This window comes from Myotis lucifugus, unplaced genomic scaffold (genome assembly GCF_000147115.1).
Source record: "Myotis lucifugus unplaced genomic scaffold, Myoluc2.0 scaffold_62, whole genome shotgun sequence".
Lineage (NCBI taxonomy): Eukaryota > Metazoa > Chordata > Mammalia > Chiroptera > Vespertilionidae > Myotis > Myotis lucifugus.
In genome coordinates, this window is record NW_005871110.1 from 2,870,614 (window position 1) to 2,890,506 (window position 19,893).

General features: G+C 37.7%; 1 protein-coding gene across 7 annotated transcripts in view; it reads right to left on the reverse strand.

Moving 5' to 3' along the window:
- The window catches only part of JMJD1C (jumonji domain containing 1C), a 172,418-nt gene that overhangs the window by 22,940 nt on the left and 129,585 nt on the right, over positions 1–19,893 (reverse strand). For all 7 annotated transcript variants that reach the window (XM_023754618.1, XM_023754616.1, XM_023754620.1 and 4 more), the window contains 4 exons: positions 17,051–19,254; positions 11,128–11,329; positions 6,368–6,582; positions 4,669–4,821 (listed from right to left, as the gene is read on the reverse strand). In XM_023754618.1, the coding sequence (XP_023610386.1) occupies positions 4,669–4,821; positions 6,368–6,582; positions 11,128–11,329; positions 17,051–19,254 (2,774 nt within the window). The remainder of the gene's footprint in view (positions 1–4,668; positions 4,822–6,367; positions 6,583–11,127; positions 11,330–17,050; positions 19,255–19,893) is intronic.

The following is a 19,893-nucleotide window of genomic DNA, read 5'->3' on the forward strand; positions in this document are numbered from 1 at the left end:
GTCCCCCGGTTCATCTTCCCCTGTCCCTTATCTGTAGTCAATGTAAATTCTTTCAAAACAACTTACATCTTTCTTCCCCCCAAAAATAATGTACAGAAGAGCCCTTCCACTCTAGAACGGTGGACAAGTTTGTCACTTCTAGCTAGCCCAGCTGCCTGTGGGTCAGACTGCATGCTGCAGGACCTAGTCTTTTCCAGCTAGCATTTAGCTCAAACCCTTTCTTTCAGAAAAGCTTTTGGTCATGAAAGGTCTTTGTTTAACAACAGTATTTAATTGCTACTATTGCCTTCAAACAAGATTCCATACCTGGAGTTGTAAACATATTAAAGCATAGCATAAGGCATATTATACACAGGAAAACTATTTAATACTTTGATCTCAATGAGATTTTCTGTATAAATTTAATGACAAAGATAGCTACTTATGATGTGGTTTTAAGAGCTTAAATGAATATAACAAAGCTCATTAAATTCAGCATAAAAAATCTAAAACTACTGGAGAGACCAAGATGGCAGCGTAGGTAAACACCGGAGACTGCTGCCGCAAACAACCATTTCAAAAATACAACTAAAAGACGCAACGGACATCACCCAGAACCACAGGAAGGCTGGCTGAAGAGAGACTCTACAACTAGAAGGAAAGAGAACAGCAAACCGAGGCTCAGAGGAGGCGCAGTGTGGAAAATACAAAGGTACCGAGGTGCGCGCGAAAGCGGGCTGGTGGCTGAGGGCGCGGTTGTCGTTTCGGTTGGAAGTGAGTCTCAGACTCTGGGCTCCAGATCCGGGCGAGTCTCTAGGGACCCAGACTCAAACGGGAGAAGTGGGATTATCCGGCATCAGTTGGAACCTGAGGGCAGCTTTCTCTCCGAGGTTTGCAGCGGCTGCCGGGGTTCTGAGAAGCAGAGCCTCTGGGAACGGGACTGAGAGCGGCCATAACTGCTCCCTCCGCCGCCCGCCCTGTTGATCCCGCCCTGCCCAAGCCCTGCGCAGAGCCATTTGCCGGATCGCCTCAGGCAAAGGCTAGATTAGCACCTCCCAGAGAACAGAAGTTTTCCACACAGCTGATTCTCGCAGCCAGTCAGCCTGGTGGTCAAATCCCTCTAGTATTAACTACAACAATCTGGGCTTAACTAGAACAAGACTGCGCACAGAGACCACAAGGGGGTGCACCAAGAAGGCATAAAAAATGCGGAGACAAAAAAACATGACAGAAATGGAGGATATGGAGCTAAAAATCGCAATTTTGAGGGTTTGCAAAAAACTCGAGGAGAGCCTCACGAAAACTAATGAGACCCTCGATGCTACGATAAAGAAACTAGAAATTAAGCATACACGGACTGAAATAAAGAATATTATACCCAATAGCAGACCAGAGGAGCGCAAGAATCAAGTCAAAGACTTGAAATACGAAGAAGCAAAAAACACCCAACCAGAAAAGCAAAATGAAAAAAGAATCCGAAAATACGAAGATAGTGTAAGAAGCCTCTGGGACAGCTTCAAGCGCACTAATATCAGAATAATAGGGGTGCCAGAAGATGAGAGACAGCAAGATATTGAAAACCTATTTGAAGAAATAATGGCAGAAAACTTCCCCCACCTGGTGAAAGAAATGGACTTACAGGTCCAAGAAGCGCAGAGAACCCCAAACAAAAGGAATCCAAAGAGGAACACACCAAGACACATCATCATTAAAATGCCAAGAGCAAAAGACACAGAGAGAATCTTAAAAGCAGCAAGAGAAAGAGACTCAATTACCTACAAGGGAATACCCATACGACTGTCAGCTGATTTCTCAACAGAAACTTTGCAGGCCAGAAGGGAATGGCAAGAAATATTCAAAGTACTGAATACCAAGAACCTACAACCAAGATTACTTTATCCAGCAAAGCTATCATTCAGAATTGAAGGTCAGATAAAGAGCTTCACAGATAAGGAAAAGCTAAAGGACTTCATCACCACTAAACCAGTATTATACGAAATGCTGAAAGGTTTCCTTTAAGAAGAGGAAGAAGAAAAAGGTAAAGATACAAATTGTGAACGACAAACATGCATCTATCAACAAGTGAATCTAAGAATCAAGTGAATAAATAATCTGATGTTCAGAATGAACTGGTGATTACAATGAATCAGGGACATAGAAGGGGAATGGACTGACTATTCTTGGGGGGGAAAGGGGAATGGGAGATTCGGGAAGAGACTGGACAAAAATCGTGCACCTATGGATGAGGACAGTGGGTGGGGAGTGAGGGCGGAGGGTGGGGCGGGAACTGGGAGAATGGGAGTTATGGGAAAAAAAGAGGAACAAATGTAATCAGAACAATAAAGATTTAATTTTAAAAAATAAAATAAAAAAAATCTAAAACTATTATTCCATAAGTCCCATAAAAAATAAAGTCAAATCCAATCTAAAACTTTTAAAAAATGCTTTCTGACTTTCTGCTCCAAAGCCTACATAGTAACTTATAAATGTTTTCTAATTTCTTGTATTTTAGACGCTTATGTTAATTATCACTATGTAAAGTTATAACCTAGTCAAATGTGTTTATTACAATATTTAACAATGAAATAGGAATAGGTAGCAGAATATAATCAAGGCATATAAATTATAAAAAAATGATATGGTGCCCAGCCAGTGTTGCTCAGTGGTTGAGTGCCAACCCATGAACCAAAAGGTTCACTGGTTCAATTCCCAGTCAGGGCACATGCCTGGGTTGCAGGTTCAATCCCCAGCAGGCAGCTGATGGATGATGTTCCTCTCTCATCAATGTCTCTCTCTCTCTCTCAAAATAAAAATTTTAAAAAATCAATAAAAACACATTTTAAAAAATGGTATGGTGAATGATAGACTATACTTTCAAAATTAACACCCTATTCTTTTTTGTTATTTTTGTTAATCCTCACCCAAGGACATCTTTTCGATTGATATTTAGAGAAATGGAGAGACAGAGGGAAAGTAATATTGATGTGATAGATAGACTGGTTGCCTCATGCACATTCCCTGACCAGGATCGAGATTGCAACCGAGGTATGTGCCCTTGACTGGGATCAAACCTGTGACCATTAAGTCTGTGGGTCAAGATTCTACATAGCCAAACTGGCTAGGGCTAATACCCTATTCTTGTTCACAAAAGGATTCAAGTATATGTATGTGTGTGTGTGTGTATAGACACACACACACAGACACGACGATATAGCAAAATATAATACATTAAAATTAACATATGAAACCAAAAAATACAAAATGAGTGTCATGAAGTTTTATAGCAGTGTAGCTACTTCTACCAACTGAAAATATCCAAATACATTTTTATGGTTTTGAAGATATTCCTTATCATGGCTTTGCATTTTACTCATATATAATATGTTGTTCATATCACAGAAACACCAAGGAGTAGATGCTTGGAGATACTTCCCCAGTTGCTCAGGTCTCTTTGTTAAGTGATGATATATAAGAAAAAAGGTTAGAAAGAATGAAGCTTAGTACTCCTATCAGCAGAGAAGATACTGATGGCTAAATCATGTTCATCTACCTGATATACTACTCTGAAAAAAAGTTGACTGAAATGAAAAATCTATCATAAACATGATTTTACCACTAATACTCCCAATAACTTGAATCGTCTCATTTTATTGAAGACTTATTCCAAACAAGTAACTCAATACTTTCAAGGTTATCAGTATTAGGTAGCTACTTCTAAAACTGACTTGGATAACATTTTTAAAAGTATCTCCAGCTGTTATTAAAATGCAGAACACTGTTTTTGTGACATTTTATTTATCTAGAAATTAAAATTAATAGTTTCAAAGGCTGTTTTCACATATAATGAAGATTTCTTCTTCTGTAAAAATTAGGGAATAAGTAAGTAGTAAGTGGCAGCATATTCTTGGACAGGTTGATTTGAACTATATGGATCAATATTTAGAAAAATCAAGTGTTAAATTTCAACTTATGCAAAGCCCTAGTAAATTTGGGTTACATTAAGCAATTACTTGCTTGAAATGAGGGGTAAAGAGTGAATATACTGATCAGGTTAAACAGATGCAGCTTTATTCTAAAAAAATACGGCCCTAGCGGGTTTGGCTCAGTGGACAGAGCATCAGACTGCGGACCACAGGGTCCTGGGTTCGATTCCAGTCAAGGGCACGTACCTGGGTTGCAGGCTCCTCCTGGGCTGGGCCATGGTTGGGGAGTGTGCAGGAGGCAACCAATTGATGTGTTTCTCTCAAATTGATATTGCTCTCTCCTCCACTCTCTAAAAATCAGTGGAAAAATATTCTCGGGTGAGAATTAAAAAAATAACAAAATAATTTTTTTAAATGCTTAAAAAAATCTGGCCATTAATAAACTGTGGTTACTCCTTTTAAAAACTTCCTAATGGTAATGTATTATGGAAGATCGGAAAAATACCCACACATATCTAATTTCCAGATGCATGATCCTAGAGAAAATAAACATTATAAAAAATTTAACTTAAAGAGATCAACCAATGAATATGCATATATGTATAACCCGTGGACATGGACAATGGGGTGGTAAGGGCTTGAAGGTGGGGGACAGGATGGGAGTGGGCTGGAAGAGGTTAATGAAGAAAAAAGGAGGACCTATGTAAAACTTTCAACAATAAAGATTTTAAAAAAGTTTTAAATTTATATGAAGTTATGAACTGACCTCTAGAACTCTTCCTTTCCTTTGCCTTGTAACAATCTAAGCAAACCACAAATCCACATTTTTGGCAGACCCAATGGATGTTAAACAATGTTGCTTCACATGCATCACACATCTCTCGGACTCCTCGCACTGCTCTTTTCCAGGCAATTTTGGCTGAAATACAGAGAAATAAAAATCTAAGGGTAAACATACTCTTTTTCATGCAATTTTTGCTGAAATACACAAAAACAAAAATGTGAAGGCAAACCAAGAACTTTGAAGGATATACAAGGTCCCAAAAACTATATACAAACTTTACAGCTGATAGCTCAATTGATGTTTCTTTCTTTTCAGATTTAACCCACTGAAATTAATAATTAAAAAATGTGCGTAAGTTTTTTTGGGGATACCCTATATTAAAAATCAATAGCAGATTCCTTTAAAAAATGTTTTTGATTTTAGAGAGAAAGGGAGAAGCAGATAGAGAAACATCAATTGGTTGCCTCCCATATGCACCCCGACTGGGAGCAAACCCGCAACCCAGGTAAGTGCCTTGACAGGGAATCAACTGGCGACCTTTCAGTGCATGGGATATGGGACGATGCTCAATCAACTGTGATGCACAAGCCACACTGGCCAGGCAATAGCAGATTTCTTGAAGTAACTAGTAATCAATCTTGACACTTTTGACATTTTGAACTACATACAAAATTCTCTGTTGTGGAGGATTATCTAGTGCAGTGGTCGCCAACCTTTTGGACCTCACGGACCACCAGTGGTCTGCGGACCACCAGTTGGCAACCGCTGATTTAGTACATTGTAGAATGTGTAGTGGCACTGTGGCCAATACCGATATGTACTGGTACTCTAACCCCAGTACTTTTCAGTTACTGAACCAAAAATGCCTCCTGGGGGGCAAACCACTGATTTAAAGGAAGCAAAAGAAGCTAACATTTAGAGAGCTGTTAGTATTTTAGGTACTTTACATAAGTAAACACAATTAACCTGACTACTTTCTAAACAAATCTATAAAGTAGTTATCATTCCTGTTTTATATTCATACAGTTAAGCAGGGAGTAAAGTTGAGTTTCAAATATACATCTAACTCTAAAGACTATGATGAACCAACCACACTAGATTAAAAACTTAAATAACTGGGATGGATTATGTTTTCATATGACAAATGTTATAATTTCCCAATTTCACATCTAAACTGTCTTTGTCATGCTAAACTACGTCATAATGGCAGAAACAGTAAAATGCTCTTGTGATTTCACAAACTGCTAATCCATTCATTTCAACCTTAATTGGAAAATATATATTTTTTTTAAAATATATTTTTATTGATTTCAGAGAGGAAGGGAGAGGGAGAGAGAGAAAGAAACATCAATGATGAGAGAGAATCATCTATCAGCTGCCTCCTGCATGTCCCCTACTGGGGATTGAGCCCGCAACCCAGGCATGTGCCCTGACCAGGAATAGAACCTGGAACCTCCTGGTTCCTTGGTTGATGCTCAACCACTGAGCCACGCCGGCCAGACTGGAAAATATCTTTTACCCTAAGTACATATAGGTGCACTTATACACAAAAAGTGTTATTATCAAATTTAAAAGTCAACAAGACTAGGCAGAATTAGGGACTTCTCCCAAATAAAACATACTTCAAATTCTTAAAATCGAATTTATACAATTTCATGTTCTAAGTATATAATTTCCTTACCATCCTTTTTCACCCAGGACAAAGCTGTTTTTTCAGATGTTACTAATTGACAGAACTTATCACCTATTATATCCAAGATATATTTAGAAGTTTCTATGTCTAGTTCATCATCTTCATAATTTTCATGTGTCCATAAACTCATAGCTTCATCATCATATTGGTCAGGAGAAGAGAAACCATCTATTCTAACAACTCCATTTTTACTAAATGACAATCTGAAACATTAAAACATAAAAGAATTATTCACCCAAATAGAAGTCCAGTTAAAGTTGTACATTTATAATAAATTTATATTTTTATATTAAATATAGATTATATTTACAATTTAAAAAGAAAACAGGGTAGTTCACATACACACACACTTTAATTATTAATTAAATTTAACCAACTTAGATGACTCCCATAGTGTTATACAAATGGCAATGATAAGCAGTACCAATTTTAGATTATTTCAAGATTTTCCCTATTACTATACTTAACTACTTAAGTCTAATAAAACGAAAACTATGTCCAAGTATTTGATGAGAACAAGATTTAAAATGTTAGCTAAATGCTTCCTACAGCACTGCTGTTATTTTATACAAAATCTAAATCAGGAACCTTTAAAGTTGAGAATGCTAGAAATCCCCTTAAGATCTTAACTTGGAGGATTAAAAAAAAAAGCCAAATACCTACACAGGGTGGGGCAAAAGTAGGTTTACAGTTTTGAGTGCATTAAACAAACAGTCTATTCTTGTACTAATTATTGTATTATTTTCCATACAACTACCTGTAAACCTACCTTTACCCCACTGTGTACATATTTTTCATTAATTAAAATGACACTTTATTAACTTGATTTAGAGGAACAAGGGTGAAACTCTTTATGTTTATTAGGAACCCATTAGTGTGTTCCCTGCCTTTAGCTTCTGACACCCAATTAATATAACTACTGTAACTATTCAGTACAGAGAAGTTTAGGGTAAATGGAAGGCAAAATTGCTTTTTTTTTTATAGCTGGTGGGGATTATTCAATTATTTTTATAATTAGTCTCAAACATGGGATATTGAAAGTTCATTACAAGTCATTCTGTACTTTTCAAATGGATACCAACAACATCTTTACTTCTTTTTCACAATCCTTTCTTACCTTACCCTTTTCCCTTTTTGAAAGCCAAATATCTCCCTTTGTGTTAACCCATCACCTTATTTCAGCTTGATATTATTATATTTACCTGAATATTACTTTCCTTCAAACTTTCTAAGACTTTCTTATCTCTTCAAAACACTTTCCTTTGATTTCTTTTATGTACTTTCATGTGTATTATCATCTATAACTATTTTGGGGGGAATTATTGGCTAGAAAGACCATGAAGTAAAGAACTAAGAAATAAACTTGTCTTCCTACAAATACATACTTTGGGGATCTCCAGTGAGCCACCAGCACAGAATATTTGCCAAAGCAAAGTATCCCCTAATTTCTTAGGAAGATGATGCTGATGATTAGGAAAATAACTGCAGCTAACATTAGTAGAGTATATCATATGTGCTCGGCATTACACTAATGACTGTGTACTTTACATAATCTTCATGAAACCCCTCTGAAGTAGGTTACCACTATCATTCATATTATGCAGATGAGTCAGGCTTAGCTATAGTCCTACCTACCACAATAAATCATACAGGAAATAAGGAAAAAATGATTCTAGAATCTGAGACATTAGTCTCTACTTGCTGTAGTTAACCAGCTATTCTTCATTCACCTCTGACAAATTTACCTGTGAGATTCAGTATTAAGGTATTATTTGGTAATGTTAATATTACCATTATATGTAGTTAATTATATAATAATTACACAATAGCAACTATACCAGGTGTACCGGTTAATAATGCGGATTTTGTGATCAGAGAAAACACGGTAATTTCAAGAGAAACATCGAAAGTGCTTTATTCAAAAAAAAAAAAAATGTGGCTACACATTTCCCCCATCTTCCAGGTAATTTGTGGATACCGTCCCAATAGAACTTTTCTTGTTTTTGAGGCAAACCATTCAGAGACCCAATCTTCCACTTCTTCGTATGTTTTGAGGTGCTGCTCAGAAAGTGTGTGTGCCATTGATCAGAACAAGTGGTAATTTGAAGGAGCAAGGTCTGGTGAATACAGCGTGTGGGTTACTTCTTCCCAGGCAAGATCTTTTAATGTGTCTTTAACTGGTTTTGAAGTGTGTGATGGTGCGTCATCATGAAGCAAAATTACTTTGCCATGTCTTCTGGCACATTCTGGTCGTTTTACAATCAAAGCCTGGTTCAAATTGATTGCAACAGGTCCTCCGTTATGTCGGAGATCCGTTCCTATGGCATGACGTAACGCGATTTTCACCGTAAGTTGGAACCCACCTACATAAGCACCTACGTCACTCACATGGAGCACAAACACAGCAGTAATGAAATGAAACAGTGAAAAATTTAAAAGATAACAATTCCTGATCTTTACTTGTGGTAAATAATAATAAATATAGAGCACATATGTACATACGTCAAAATGACAGAACCTTTTTTTTTTTTAATAAATAAACTAGAGGCCCAGTGCACAAAAATTTGTGCACTCAGGGGGGTCCTTCAGCCCGGCCTATGCCCTCTCTCAGTCTGGGACCCCTTGGGGGATGTCTACCTGCTGGCTTAGGCCCGCTCCCCCGGGGGATCGGGCCTAAGCTGGCAGTCAGACATCCCTCTGGCAGCCCGGGGGCCCTCGGGGGATGTCTACTTGCCAGCAGGGAGCAGGCCTAAACTGCAGTCGGACATCCTTAGCACTGCTGAGGAGGCGGGTGAGGCTCCCGCCACCATCACTGTGCTGGCAGCCGTCAGCTTGGCTTGTAGCTGAGCAGAGCTCCCCCTGTGGGAGCACACTGACCAGTCATTCCCAGTGGTTCTGCTGTTAGGGTCAATTTGCATATCACCCTTTTATTATATAGGATGGGAGATGGCAACGTAACCACAAAACGATGTACATCGGACTCAACATAACCCGAGGACTGTCTGCATTTGTTGTCAGTAGCGATCAGTATTCACAGTTTCACCTGGTTTTAGAAGCTCATAATACACCACACCTTCCTGATCCCACCAAACGCAGAGCATTGTCTTCTTTACGAAGCGATTTGGCATTGTAGTAGATGTTGATGGTTGACCTGGATCAACCCATGATTTTGTGCATTTGGGATTCTCAAAATAAATCCACGTTTCATCGCCAGTCACAATTCGATGCAAAAAAGACTTTCTTTCGTGCCGTTGAAGCAACATTTTACTGATGACTTTTGGTTTTCCATTTGTCTTTCGTTCAGTTGATGTGGCACCCATTTTCCTTCTTTTAAAATCTTTCCCATTGCTTGTAAACGATTGGAAATTGTTAAGCAACGTTTAATCTTTCTGCAAGTTGTTTTTGAGTTTGACATGCATCTTCATCCAATAATGCTTGCAATTGTTGGTCTTCAAACTTTTTCGGTTGACCTGGATGTTCTTTGTCTTTCACATCGAAATCACTTTTAAAGCGTTTAAACCAGTGTTCACAAGTATCTTGAGATGGAGAATGTTCACCATAAGCTTCCCGAAGTATATGATAACTTTCAGCAGCACTTTTCTTCAAAATAATGAATTAAAACTTCCCGCAAATGCTTTTTTTGGGCACGAAATTCGACATTTTTAAGTGTAAAAATACCTATGATGTTAACACCTTCAGAAAATTTGACATATGAAGTTTTGAAGCTTGCTGTCAATACAACAAAATAGCATACATATCAAATCACATATATATCAACATATGTGAAACTCCATCTATTGAAAAAATCCGCATTATTAACCGGTACACCTGGTAAATTGTTTTTATGTTAACACTACAAAACTTGTGAAATGATACTAATAATTCCTTTCTGTCATATTGTAACTTATAATTTTATAGCTACATATGTTTAACAAGATAAAAGTATGGGTATTCCAAAGTAACGCACTGACTTTAATTTAAAGTCTACATTATTTACCTAGATTTATACACTATTTTGATTGTTAGCTAATGCACAGATATAAATGCGACATTGTTTTGGCCAAAGTATATGCTAGTAAATATTTAAAAAATCTGTATATCACACAAACTGCTGTTTCCTATCCCTTTCTAGAAAAAATACTAAACATTTCTCATTAGGGAAGAATAAATCTTAGTAGAGAAAGGCCATGAATACATATAGCAATGTAAATAGAAATTTAGTCCAATAATTGGCCATTGTTAAATTCAGTACTAAAGAAGTTTAATATCCTATATAATAATCCTATATAATAAAAGGCTAATATGCAAATCAACTGAACTCCCGGTCGCTATGATGTGCACTGACCATGAGGGGGCAGATGCTCATCACAGGAGCTGCCCCTGGTGGTCAGTGGGCTCCCCAGGGGGAGTGCCGCTCAGCCAGAAGCCCTGAGCTGGGCTCACAGCTGGTGAGTGCAGTGGTGGTGGTGGTAGCCTCTCCTGCCTCTGCTGCAGGTGGGCAGTAAGGAGCGAGGGGTCCCGAACTGCGAGAGCTCCGGACTGTGAGAGGGATCCCAGACTGCGAGAGGGCGCAGGCGGGGCTGAGGGACCCACCCCCCGAGTGTACGAATTTCATGCACTGGGCCTCTAGTTCTTCTACAATGTTTCAGGAACAAGGCAGCTCCTGTCTCCAAATGGGATCCTCAGAATGTATAATTTCCAATATCCAATAAACGTACTTTCCCACAATTACGTATTTCTTCACTTACCGTCTAAAGTAGTAAAATCTACAAAATACTGGTGAATGGGTTGGTTCTTCTTCTTTTTTACTCCGAATAAGTCTACATTCTCGGCACTTTTGCAAATTAGGCCCTATCTCACAGCAGGAGTCATCCTGTAAAAAGGATTCCCCAGTTTGCTTCAGTTTCTTGACTTTACGCCAATCTTTCAATACTGAACGAGGGATGCCAGCTGTAAAACCAGTAGGAAAGTATTAGCAAGATACTTTAGAAAGGTATACTCCTTGATATAAGATTCAAGTCAATTATACAATTGTGATAATACATTAAGATTGTAGAAAAGCAAAGAGATTATAGTTACACTCTTAATAGCTAAAAAGTTCAGAGCAACACTTTATATTTATTTGGTTAGTATACTACTAACCAAATGAATTCTTCTGCCAGTATACTCTAAATGCAGATCTGAGTAAATTCTCTAGCTGATTTGTAAAGCTAAAAATACAGCACTTCTACACAAAAATTTGGCATATGTAGAAGGAAGCTCCTTTAACATCCACAGAAAGAACATAAAGACTAAAAGTTACTCCGTCTGTCCCATAATAATAGTAGCAAGTGAATATTTAAACGGGAATTATTGGTGAATGCAGCTGTAAGTTATGTTGTAGTGCAAAATTGCAAAGACTTCAATCAAAATCAATGTTTCATGACATGTCATTTGTTTTGACACATCTTTCAATTTTTAGGTTAATCTAATTATTACGAATTATAACTATTTTTCTAATTTCATCCGCTGATCGAAATCAATTGTTTTATTTCAGTTGAATATCAACCCATTGTAAAAGTAAGATTAAAAAAGAGAGTTTTCAAGCAAAGATCGAGTTGCGATTGTCCAGTTCTTGATCCATCAAAAGAAAAAGGAAAAGTTTCAGAAAGGTGCAATTACATTAGCTGCAAAACAATTTAAGTGCAACAGAATGACCATATCAAGAATTTGGAAACATGCTTCCAAAAATAATTGTCAAGGAGAATCTTATGCTAATGTTGATTCTTTGAAAAAACAAAACTGTGGACGTAAATGCAAAGATTATGGAGAAAAACTTGAAAAACTTAGACATATTCCTCTTAGCAGAAGAGGCACCATATTAGCCTTGATAATATTTCTCCCGAAATACTGGATAATACGTTTCTGTCACTTCAACAAGTTATGCTGGAAGCAATGAAGAACGATGGCTCCAATAATTTTAAGCTCACGCATATAGGGAAAGCAAAGCTTCGCAGCCAAGGGATCCTACCTACAAGTTTAAAATGCAGTAACGAGATTATTGAAAAATCCAGAAACTATCTGAACACTCAAAATAAAAATCAGGAGTACTATTTTTAGTTTATTGTTTAATCTAGTTTTTTTATAATAAATGTTGTGTCCTATATTTATTTTCTTTTGCTACTATTATTATGGGACAAATTACATTCATCAACTGCTACTATTATGGGACAGAGGGAGTAATACTTTTAGAAACAACAAGCATACTTAAGTTTTTGTGTGTTTTTTAAAAATCCTCATCCAAGGATATTTTTTCCATTGATTTTTAGACAGAGTAGAAGGGAGTGAGGAGGGGAGGAGAGAGAGAGAGACATGGCATGTGAGAGACACATCAGTTGGTTGTCTCCCGCACGCGCCCCTACCGAGGCTGGGAAACCTGCACCCCAGGTCCATGTCCTTGACCAGGAATTGAACCCACGACCCTTCAGTCCACAGGTCGATGCTCTAACTATTGAACCAAACCAGCCAGGGCAACATACTTAATTTTTGCAATAATCTGATTCTCAAAAGTAAGTGTGGTTCATTAAGTCAAGAAACTGGTGATTTTGTAATACCAATATTTAGGAGAAGAGGCACTAAGTTATTCTTCCCAATAGCTCTCCCCTTATTATAAGGTCCTCCATTTGTTATCAATGTATTGGTGGAAACAGCATCTTGTAGAAAAAGAATTGAAAGGGAAAAAAAAGCCAACATTAATTAGCTTTTTTTTCATGACAGAAAAAAGGGTACCACAACCCTAAAGAAAAATAAAACTGCAGAAAAAATATAATCTTATTATAATATATATTGCTGATCCACCATTTTTATTAATTTAAACCTAATTGTTGTAATAAACACTGGCTCAAGTAATCTATCTGTAGAACAGGAAGAACTCAAAATATTATATTATATACTAATTAAAGCCTGCCTATTTGCATATTAAATTTTTATAAATCTATTAATTTAAAGGCAACCTATGTTGGGACAAGCAATATTTGTTGACTCTTACGTGCTTTTACTGCCCATATGCATAATGTAACTATACATCAGACATGAGATTTACATAGTTTACTATTTCTATCATAGTAACGAAATAAATTTGAGCCGAAACCGGTTTGGCTCAGTGGATAGAGCGTTGGCCTGCGGACTGAAAGGTCCCAGGTTCGATTCCGGTCAAGGGCATGTACCTGGGTTGCGGGCACATCCCCAGTAGGAGATGTGCAGGAGGCGGCTAATCAATGTTTCTCTCTCATCGACGTTTCTAACTCTCTATCTCTCTCCCTTCCTATCTGTAAAAAATCAATAAAATATATTTTTTAAAAAAAAGAAAGAAATTTGATTTCCTATCCTTATGCTTTCTAATCATGCCTATTTTGTGAATCAGAGGCAGTACAACTATTCTGAGACTATATACTTCTTGCAGAAACCTGTAGCAGAACTCTTGTCCTGAGTCCCCACTACTGTTTACCTGTTAACTTCTACTGTAGGCAGTACAAAGCAAGACCACACATCTTAATATAGAAAGTATTGTGTTTAAACTCCAGGACAGCACATTTAAAATCAGCATGTCATTAAGCACTTCTACGATTGATGCCAGATTCTTTACAAGTTCTCCTCTCTTCTGTCTCTAATTTAGAGCAAGGAGCAACTTGACTTAATCCACTAGACAGAGAAATGCATGTGTGTGCACATATACCACTCATGGAATAAAATGTTTTCCAAAAGGCTTGTATAAAAGGTTTGTTATTTCCTCCACTGTGTATAAGACAGATTTGTCCTATGGACTGTATAAAATATTCAGAGCTTTAAGAAGTCAGAATGAACAACAGAAATGCTACACTGTTGATAAATTTTTATTTGGTATACTTGCTTCCAATCACTTACTTTTTTTTCACTTATTACATTAGAATAAACTAAGTGCAATCTACTTTTATTTTGAGTGGAAAATAACTATTAACCAATATGCTTCCTTTTTGTTGCATAACAACAAAAAGACGATATTTTTTCCATTGTTTTTTTTTTCTTTTTAGAGAGAATGGGAAGGAGGGAGAGGGAGGGAGGGAGAGAGGGATGGAGAGAGAGGCAGACAGAGAGAGAGAGAAACATCCATGCCAGAGAGACACGTTGATCTGTTGTCTCCCCGCACATGCCCTGACCAGGAGATCAAACCCTTGACCCTTTGGCGTGCAGGCTAACACTCTAAACCCTTAGCCACATCAGCCAGGGCCCAATATGCTTTTACATTCCAAGAAATGGAACAGTTCAGAGCAGGGGTCCTCAAACTGCGGCCTGCCGAAAACATTTATCCAGCCCGCCGGGTGTTTTTGCCGCCGCTGTGTGCACAGGAATTTGTTCATAGTTGTTTTTTTTTAAACTATAGTCCGGCCCTCCAACGGTCTGAGGGACAGTGAACTGGCCTCCTATTTAAAAAGTTTGAGGACCCCTGGTTCAGAGTATGGATAATCATACCTTTGTGAACAATTTAGATAGTATTATAATAAAAAACCAGACATTTCCAATCAAACCTCAATTCTGTGAAACAAAAAAGACAATAAGAGTGTTGTTTTTAAATGAATGAATGAATGACAAAGACACAAAGATCCAGGTCATAAGAACAGTTTTTTTGTATTATAATTTTGATTATACTTAAGCCACTGATTTTGTGCATCACAGGACTTAGATATATTTAAATTTGATTGGCAATTTCAGTTCATAAAATGGTTGTGTTTAAAGGTACATTATCTACTCAGGTTGAGAAATTAGACTTATAAATTCCCAATTTAGAGAACTGTTTTAGATAGCCCAGAATAATAGCAAATCAACTCTGCCCATAATTAAAAGATGGCATTTAACAGTAATGTAATTTTATTTTGGACTTGGGAATAAATGGGACTTAACATAGCCTCTCTAATACTAAGCGGGGGAGATTTCACTAAGCATAACAAGTTGGGGTGGAGAGAATGCTGATTCCAGCCTTTGTCTTAGAATTCTTACATGGGAAACAAGTACGTTCAATCTCAAAATGAAACCAGAATATGTACTTCATTAAGAGTTAATTTTATAAATTTAATTTCATTAAGAGTTTTCTATGTGTTAAAACCTGGAAGGTTCCTATTTTTGTTTTTTATATGTTTAACTTAAGTATCTGACTACCTAACACCAAAGTAAATGTTATATATATGAAGGAAGAGAAACAATATTGATCACACTAAGCCTCTTAAGAATGAATTGGGGGAATTAACTAGAACACAGGAGAAAGAAAAAGCGATACTATACAATCCAATACTCAAATGGCAAGTATTCTGTATTATCTATTTCCCTATCTTTCTTTTTTCTGACTATATTTGCATTTCAGTCTCTCAGCCTCTCTGTCTCTAGTTGAGCTAATTTTCCTTTCTTCTCTCTCTTTCCAACTGTCCTTCCTTTTCTATGATTCCATTCTCCTGTTTTTCTCTCCTTCACTTTGCCTCTGATTTCCACTCAGGCATGTGGGAAAACCTCATTCAGTGAAAAGACCCAAATAAGAGCCTTCGAGCATCCAAGTGCTTGTGAAAGAACTTCTTGAATGTCCACATTGTCACAGATATTTCATATGCTGTATGTGGGTTAATACATGAATACAGTGAGACTATTAAGTGGTTTCTGCATTGTACAACATACCAAAAAATAAATAAGCAAACTGAGAAAAACTATTATGAGAGTAAAAACATATAGAAACACTTTATAGTGAATATTATTAGTATCACTTATTTTGCCGTTGTAGCCACAAATGAAACAAACATCAGCTTTGGAATTTTTACTTATTATGTATGTTCTTCTTGAATACAGAAAACCATAATGACCCTCACACCCCACTTTTAACTTTTACCCATTGTTAAGAACTGCTTGAATGAGTAGCATTATTAAATAGAAGATAATTTCAGTACACTTTTAATTTTGTCATCAGTGAGAGAAGCGTTGAGATAAGAGGCCACATCCACAGTACTCTGAATTCTCTTCTAAATATGTGACTTAGCCCAGCCAACGTGGTTCAGTGGTTGAGCATCGACCTATGAACCAAAAGGTCACATTTCAATTCTTGGTCAGGGGACATGCCTGGGTTGCAGGCTGGATCCCCAGTGTTGGGTGTGCAGGAGGCAGCTGATCAATGATTTTCTCTCATCATTGAGGTTTCTATCTTGCTCTCCCTCTCCCTCTCTGAAATCAATAAAAATATCTTTTTAAAAATGTGACTTAAAGTATATGTAAATAGGATTTCTTTTTCAACTACGTGTATCTTGTTATAGGTAAATACTTAATATTTGAAATCCACTTTTGATGTGGCAGCTATAAATACATTTTGACAGTTTTTAGAAATGTTCAAAATTCTGAGTAACTGCTAGATTACACATTAATTTTTTGTCAGTATAAGTGCTAGGTAAAACATATTTCTACAAGACTCTTCAAAATGGAGAGATACATCTTCTCTCATTTCCTCTTATAGAATACTTATGAAATGTAGAAATGAGCTCAGTGAGCACATACATAATGCTAGAGCATACAGATAAAGTCAAAAGATGCTTTTAAGCTCACTAGTCTTTAGAAAACCACACAATTATTCCAAGAACATACAGCATATTTTATCTGAGATGTTAGAAAAATAAATTTACTTACCACTACTATTGCTCTGCAACTTCAATTTACTTTTTTCTTTGGCACTCCTGCTGAGAACCCCATTGGGTTTTAAATCTTCCTCTATTTCACCTTTTCTTTTCTGCAAATCATTTTGCTTCTTTTTATAAGTTGGCTTAGGTTGCCTTTTAGTCCTTTGTTCTGACTTGCTTTCACTTTCATCTGAGTCTCCACTTTCAGAACCAGATTCATAAGTTCTTTTGGCTTTTCTCCTATTGACTTTATCATCTTTTACGTATTTATCAACTATGATCTTACTATCTACACTATTTTGTATATCATTAGATGTAGAGGCTATTAAATTAACAGAACATGGCTTAATAATTTCTGAAACAGAATTCCCTGAATTTTCCATTTTATTAGTATTTTTATCTTCTTCTGAATGTCTAGTAAGCCAGGCTTTTTTAAGTTTAGTATGGTAGTTTGGCTGATTTGTCTGGGATGCTTGCCCATTTCCTACAGAGTTTGCTTTGTTTATTGTATTACAGACTACAGTGCTATCCAAGACAAGGGAGGCTGAAGATGTCTGATTTTTCACAGCATTAGGCTCAGTCTCACTAGCATTACTACTTTTATATTGAGCTGCAGCCAATGCTGCCTTGTGCTTTTTTAAGTGAATAAAATCAGTTGTGCCTGAGAACCCAGAGCTGGGCTGAACAGCACTTCCTGTCTTACTACTGGCTGGTGTAACTGGAGCTGTGGTGCTGACCTTGCATTCCTGTGTGTGAGCCACTGAATGACTGACACTTTTTGAAGAGGTACAGTCTGAGGATTTAGAGGGCAAAATGGTATTTGATAAAGAGTAGATTATTCCGGAACCACTCCAGCTGGAAATACTGGTGGTAGTGGCAGCAGATGTGAATATATCCATTTTGGTGTTACACATTGTATTTACAGCAGACACAACTGAACTGGGAACACTGCCCTGTGAGACTGCCTGAAAGTTTTTTGCAGATTTTATGTGAGCGCTGTCTGAATTCACACTTGGCAAAATTATTCTTCCAATTTCTCCAGCTTCTGCTGGTTTGAGGCAATCTGTTTGATTTGCCTCAGCTGAAGATCTTTCGCTAACTCGATCTTTGGATGTTAACTGCATTGCCGGCACACTGTCAAGTTTTGTACTGGAAGGTGGACGTACAATGACAGATGCCATAGCAGCTTGTGACTTTCCGCTGCTTTTCTCTACATGCCATTCAGCTTTCTCTTTGCTGGGGTTATTATTAGATTTCCACATTTCTGTCAAACTCTGTTCAGAAGAACTCTTAAAATTTGCCTGAGATTCTTTTGGCTCAGGAATTAGAGTTGGAGGCTTTTGTGATTCTTGAACTTTCCCACCAGCATTTACAGGCATCACTGGAGTTAAAGTTGGAGGGGAAAGGCTACTATAGCTGCTTTCCTTTCTATCCAGGCTGTGATGAATTGGTGGATGAAATACTGGTGCTCTATGTAAAGCAGGCATACTCCGAAGTGTATTTGTAGAAGAAACTGTCAAATGGGTAGGACTTCTACAATCATTTCTGAAGGTTGTTACTGAATGAGAAGCAATTTGATGGGAAAGGTGTTCTGGTATTTTGCCTACTAAACCTTCACTTTCCGGTTGGTGTTTAATCAAAGGTGGTGGCTTTGAAAGAGATGATATAAATGAAGTTAGAGTTTGAGGATTAGTGGCCGCTACAAGGGTATTATTCTGTTTTTCAGTGTAAATATTTGAAACTTCTTTGGATGGGTATGACCTTGGTGGTTCATTTACCACACTATTAGACAACGTAGTGAAATAGTTACTTTGGGGCAAACTCTGAGGCACTGAGTGCTTCATTTTATAAAGATCTGATACTGAGCATTCCATATCTTTGTCTTGTTTGATGACATGGCTTTTAGGGCTAGAAGATGACGATGCTACTCTGGAATAATTATCTCTCTCACCCTCAAGCCCCTTGATTTTAGTTGTAAATGGAGCAACATCAATACTTTCTTGAAGAATTCGGCGGTGTTCCTCCTTATATTTGTTTAGTCTCTCTCCAGTCTCCTGGGGTGGTCTCTGTAATGGATTCATCACAGGATCCACAAAATGTCTATGCAAGTGACCATCTTTTCCAGTCTGTGACCTAGTTAGCTCCAGGTCATTTTTTGCTGATGCAGATGTAATAGAACGTAATGGTTCAATGAAAGCTTTCCTCTCCAATTCTCTGTAAAGAAAATACACAAGGATATGGTGTCAGATAGGTACTAGTTTTATTGGGGTGATCATTTCATAAATTGTATAAATGTCTAATCACTGGGTTGGGGGTGTGCGATCTGAAACTAATAGTGCACACATCAACTATAATGGAAAAGTAAAAAATTATCTTAAAAATAAACAAAGGTTTCTGTAACCACTTTATCTTGTATGATATAAAGATAGCTTCTATGCAATATAATCTAACCTAATAAAAGAGAAACATGCAAATTGACTGCACCTCTGCTACGGCCCAAGCCACACCCACCAGCCAATCAGAGCGACTATATGCAAATTAACCCAACCAAGATGGCGGCCGGCAGCCAAGGAGCTGGAGCAAGCAGGAGGCTTGGTTGCCCCGGCGATGGAGGAAGCCAAGCTTCCCGCCTGCCCTGGCCAGCTGTGGCCTCCGCTAAAGGCAACAAAGTTTCAATTACAGAAGATAAATAAATCCCAGATACCTGCTTCCAGCCAGCCTCCACTGGGAGCTTGGATGGCTAGGGGCTGTGGCCAGCCTGCAAACAGCCATCACCCACTCACCCAGGCTGGGCCAGACCCTCATGGGGTGAGGCTCCCCCGCTGGGGTGTTCGTTCAACCTTGCAAATAGGC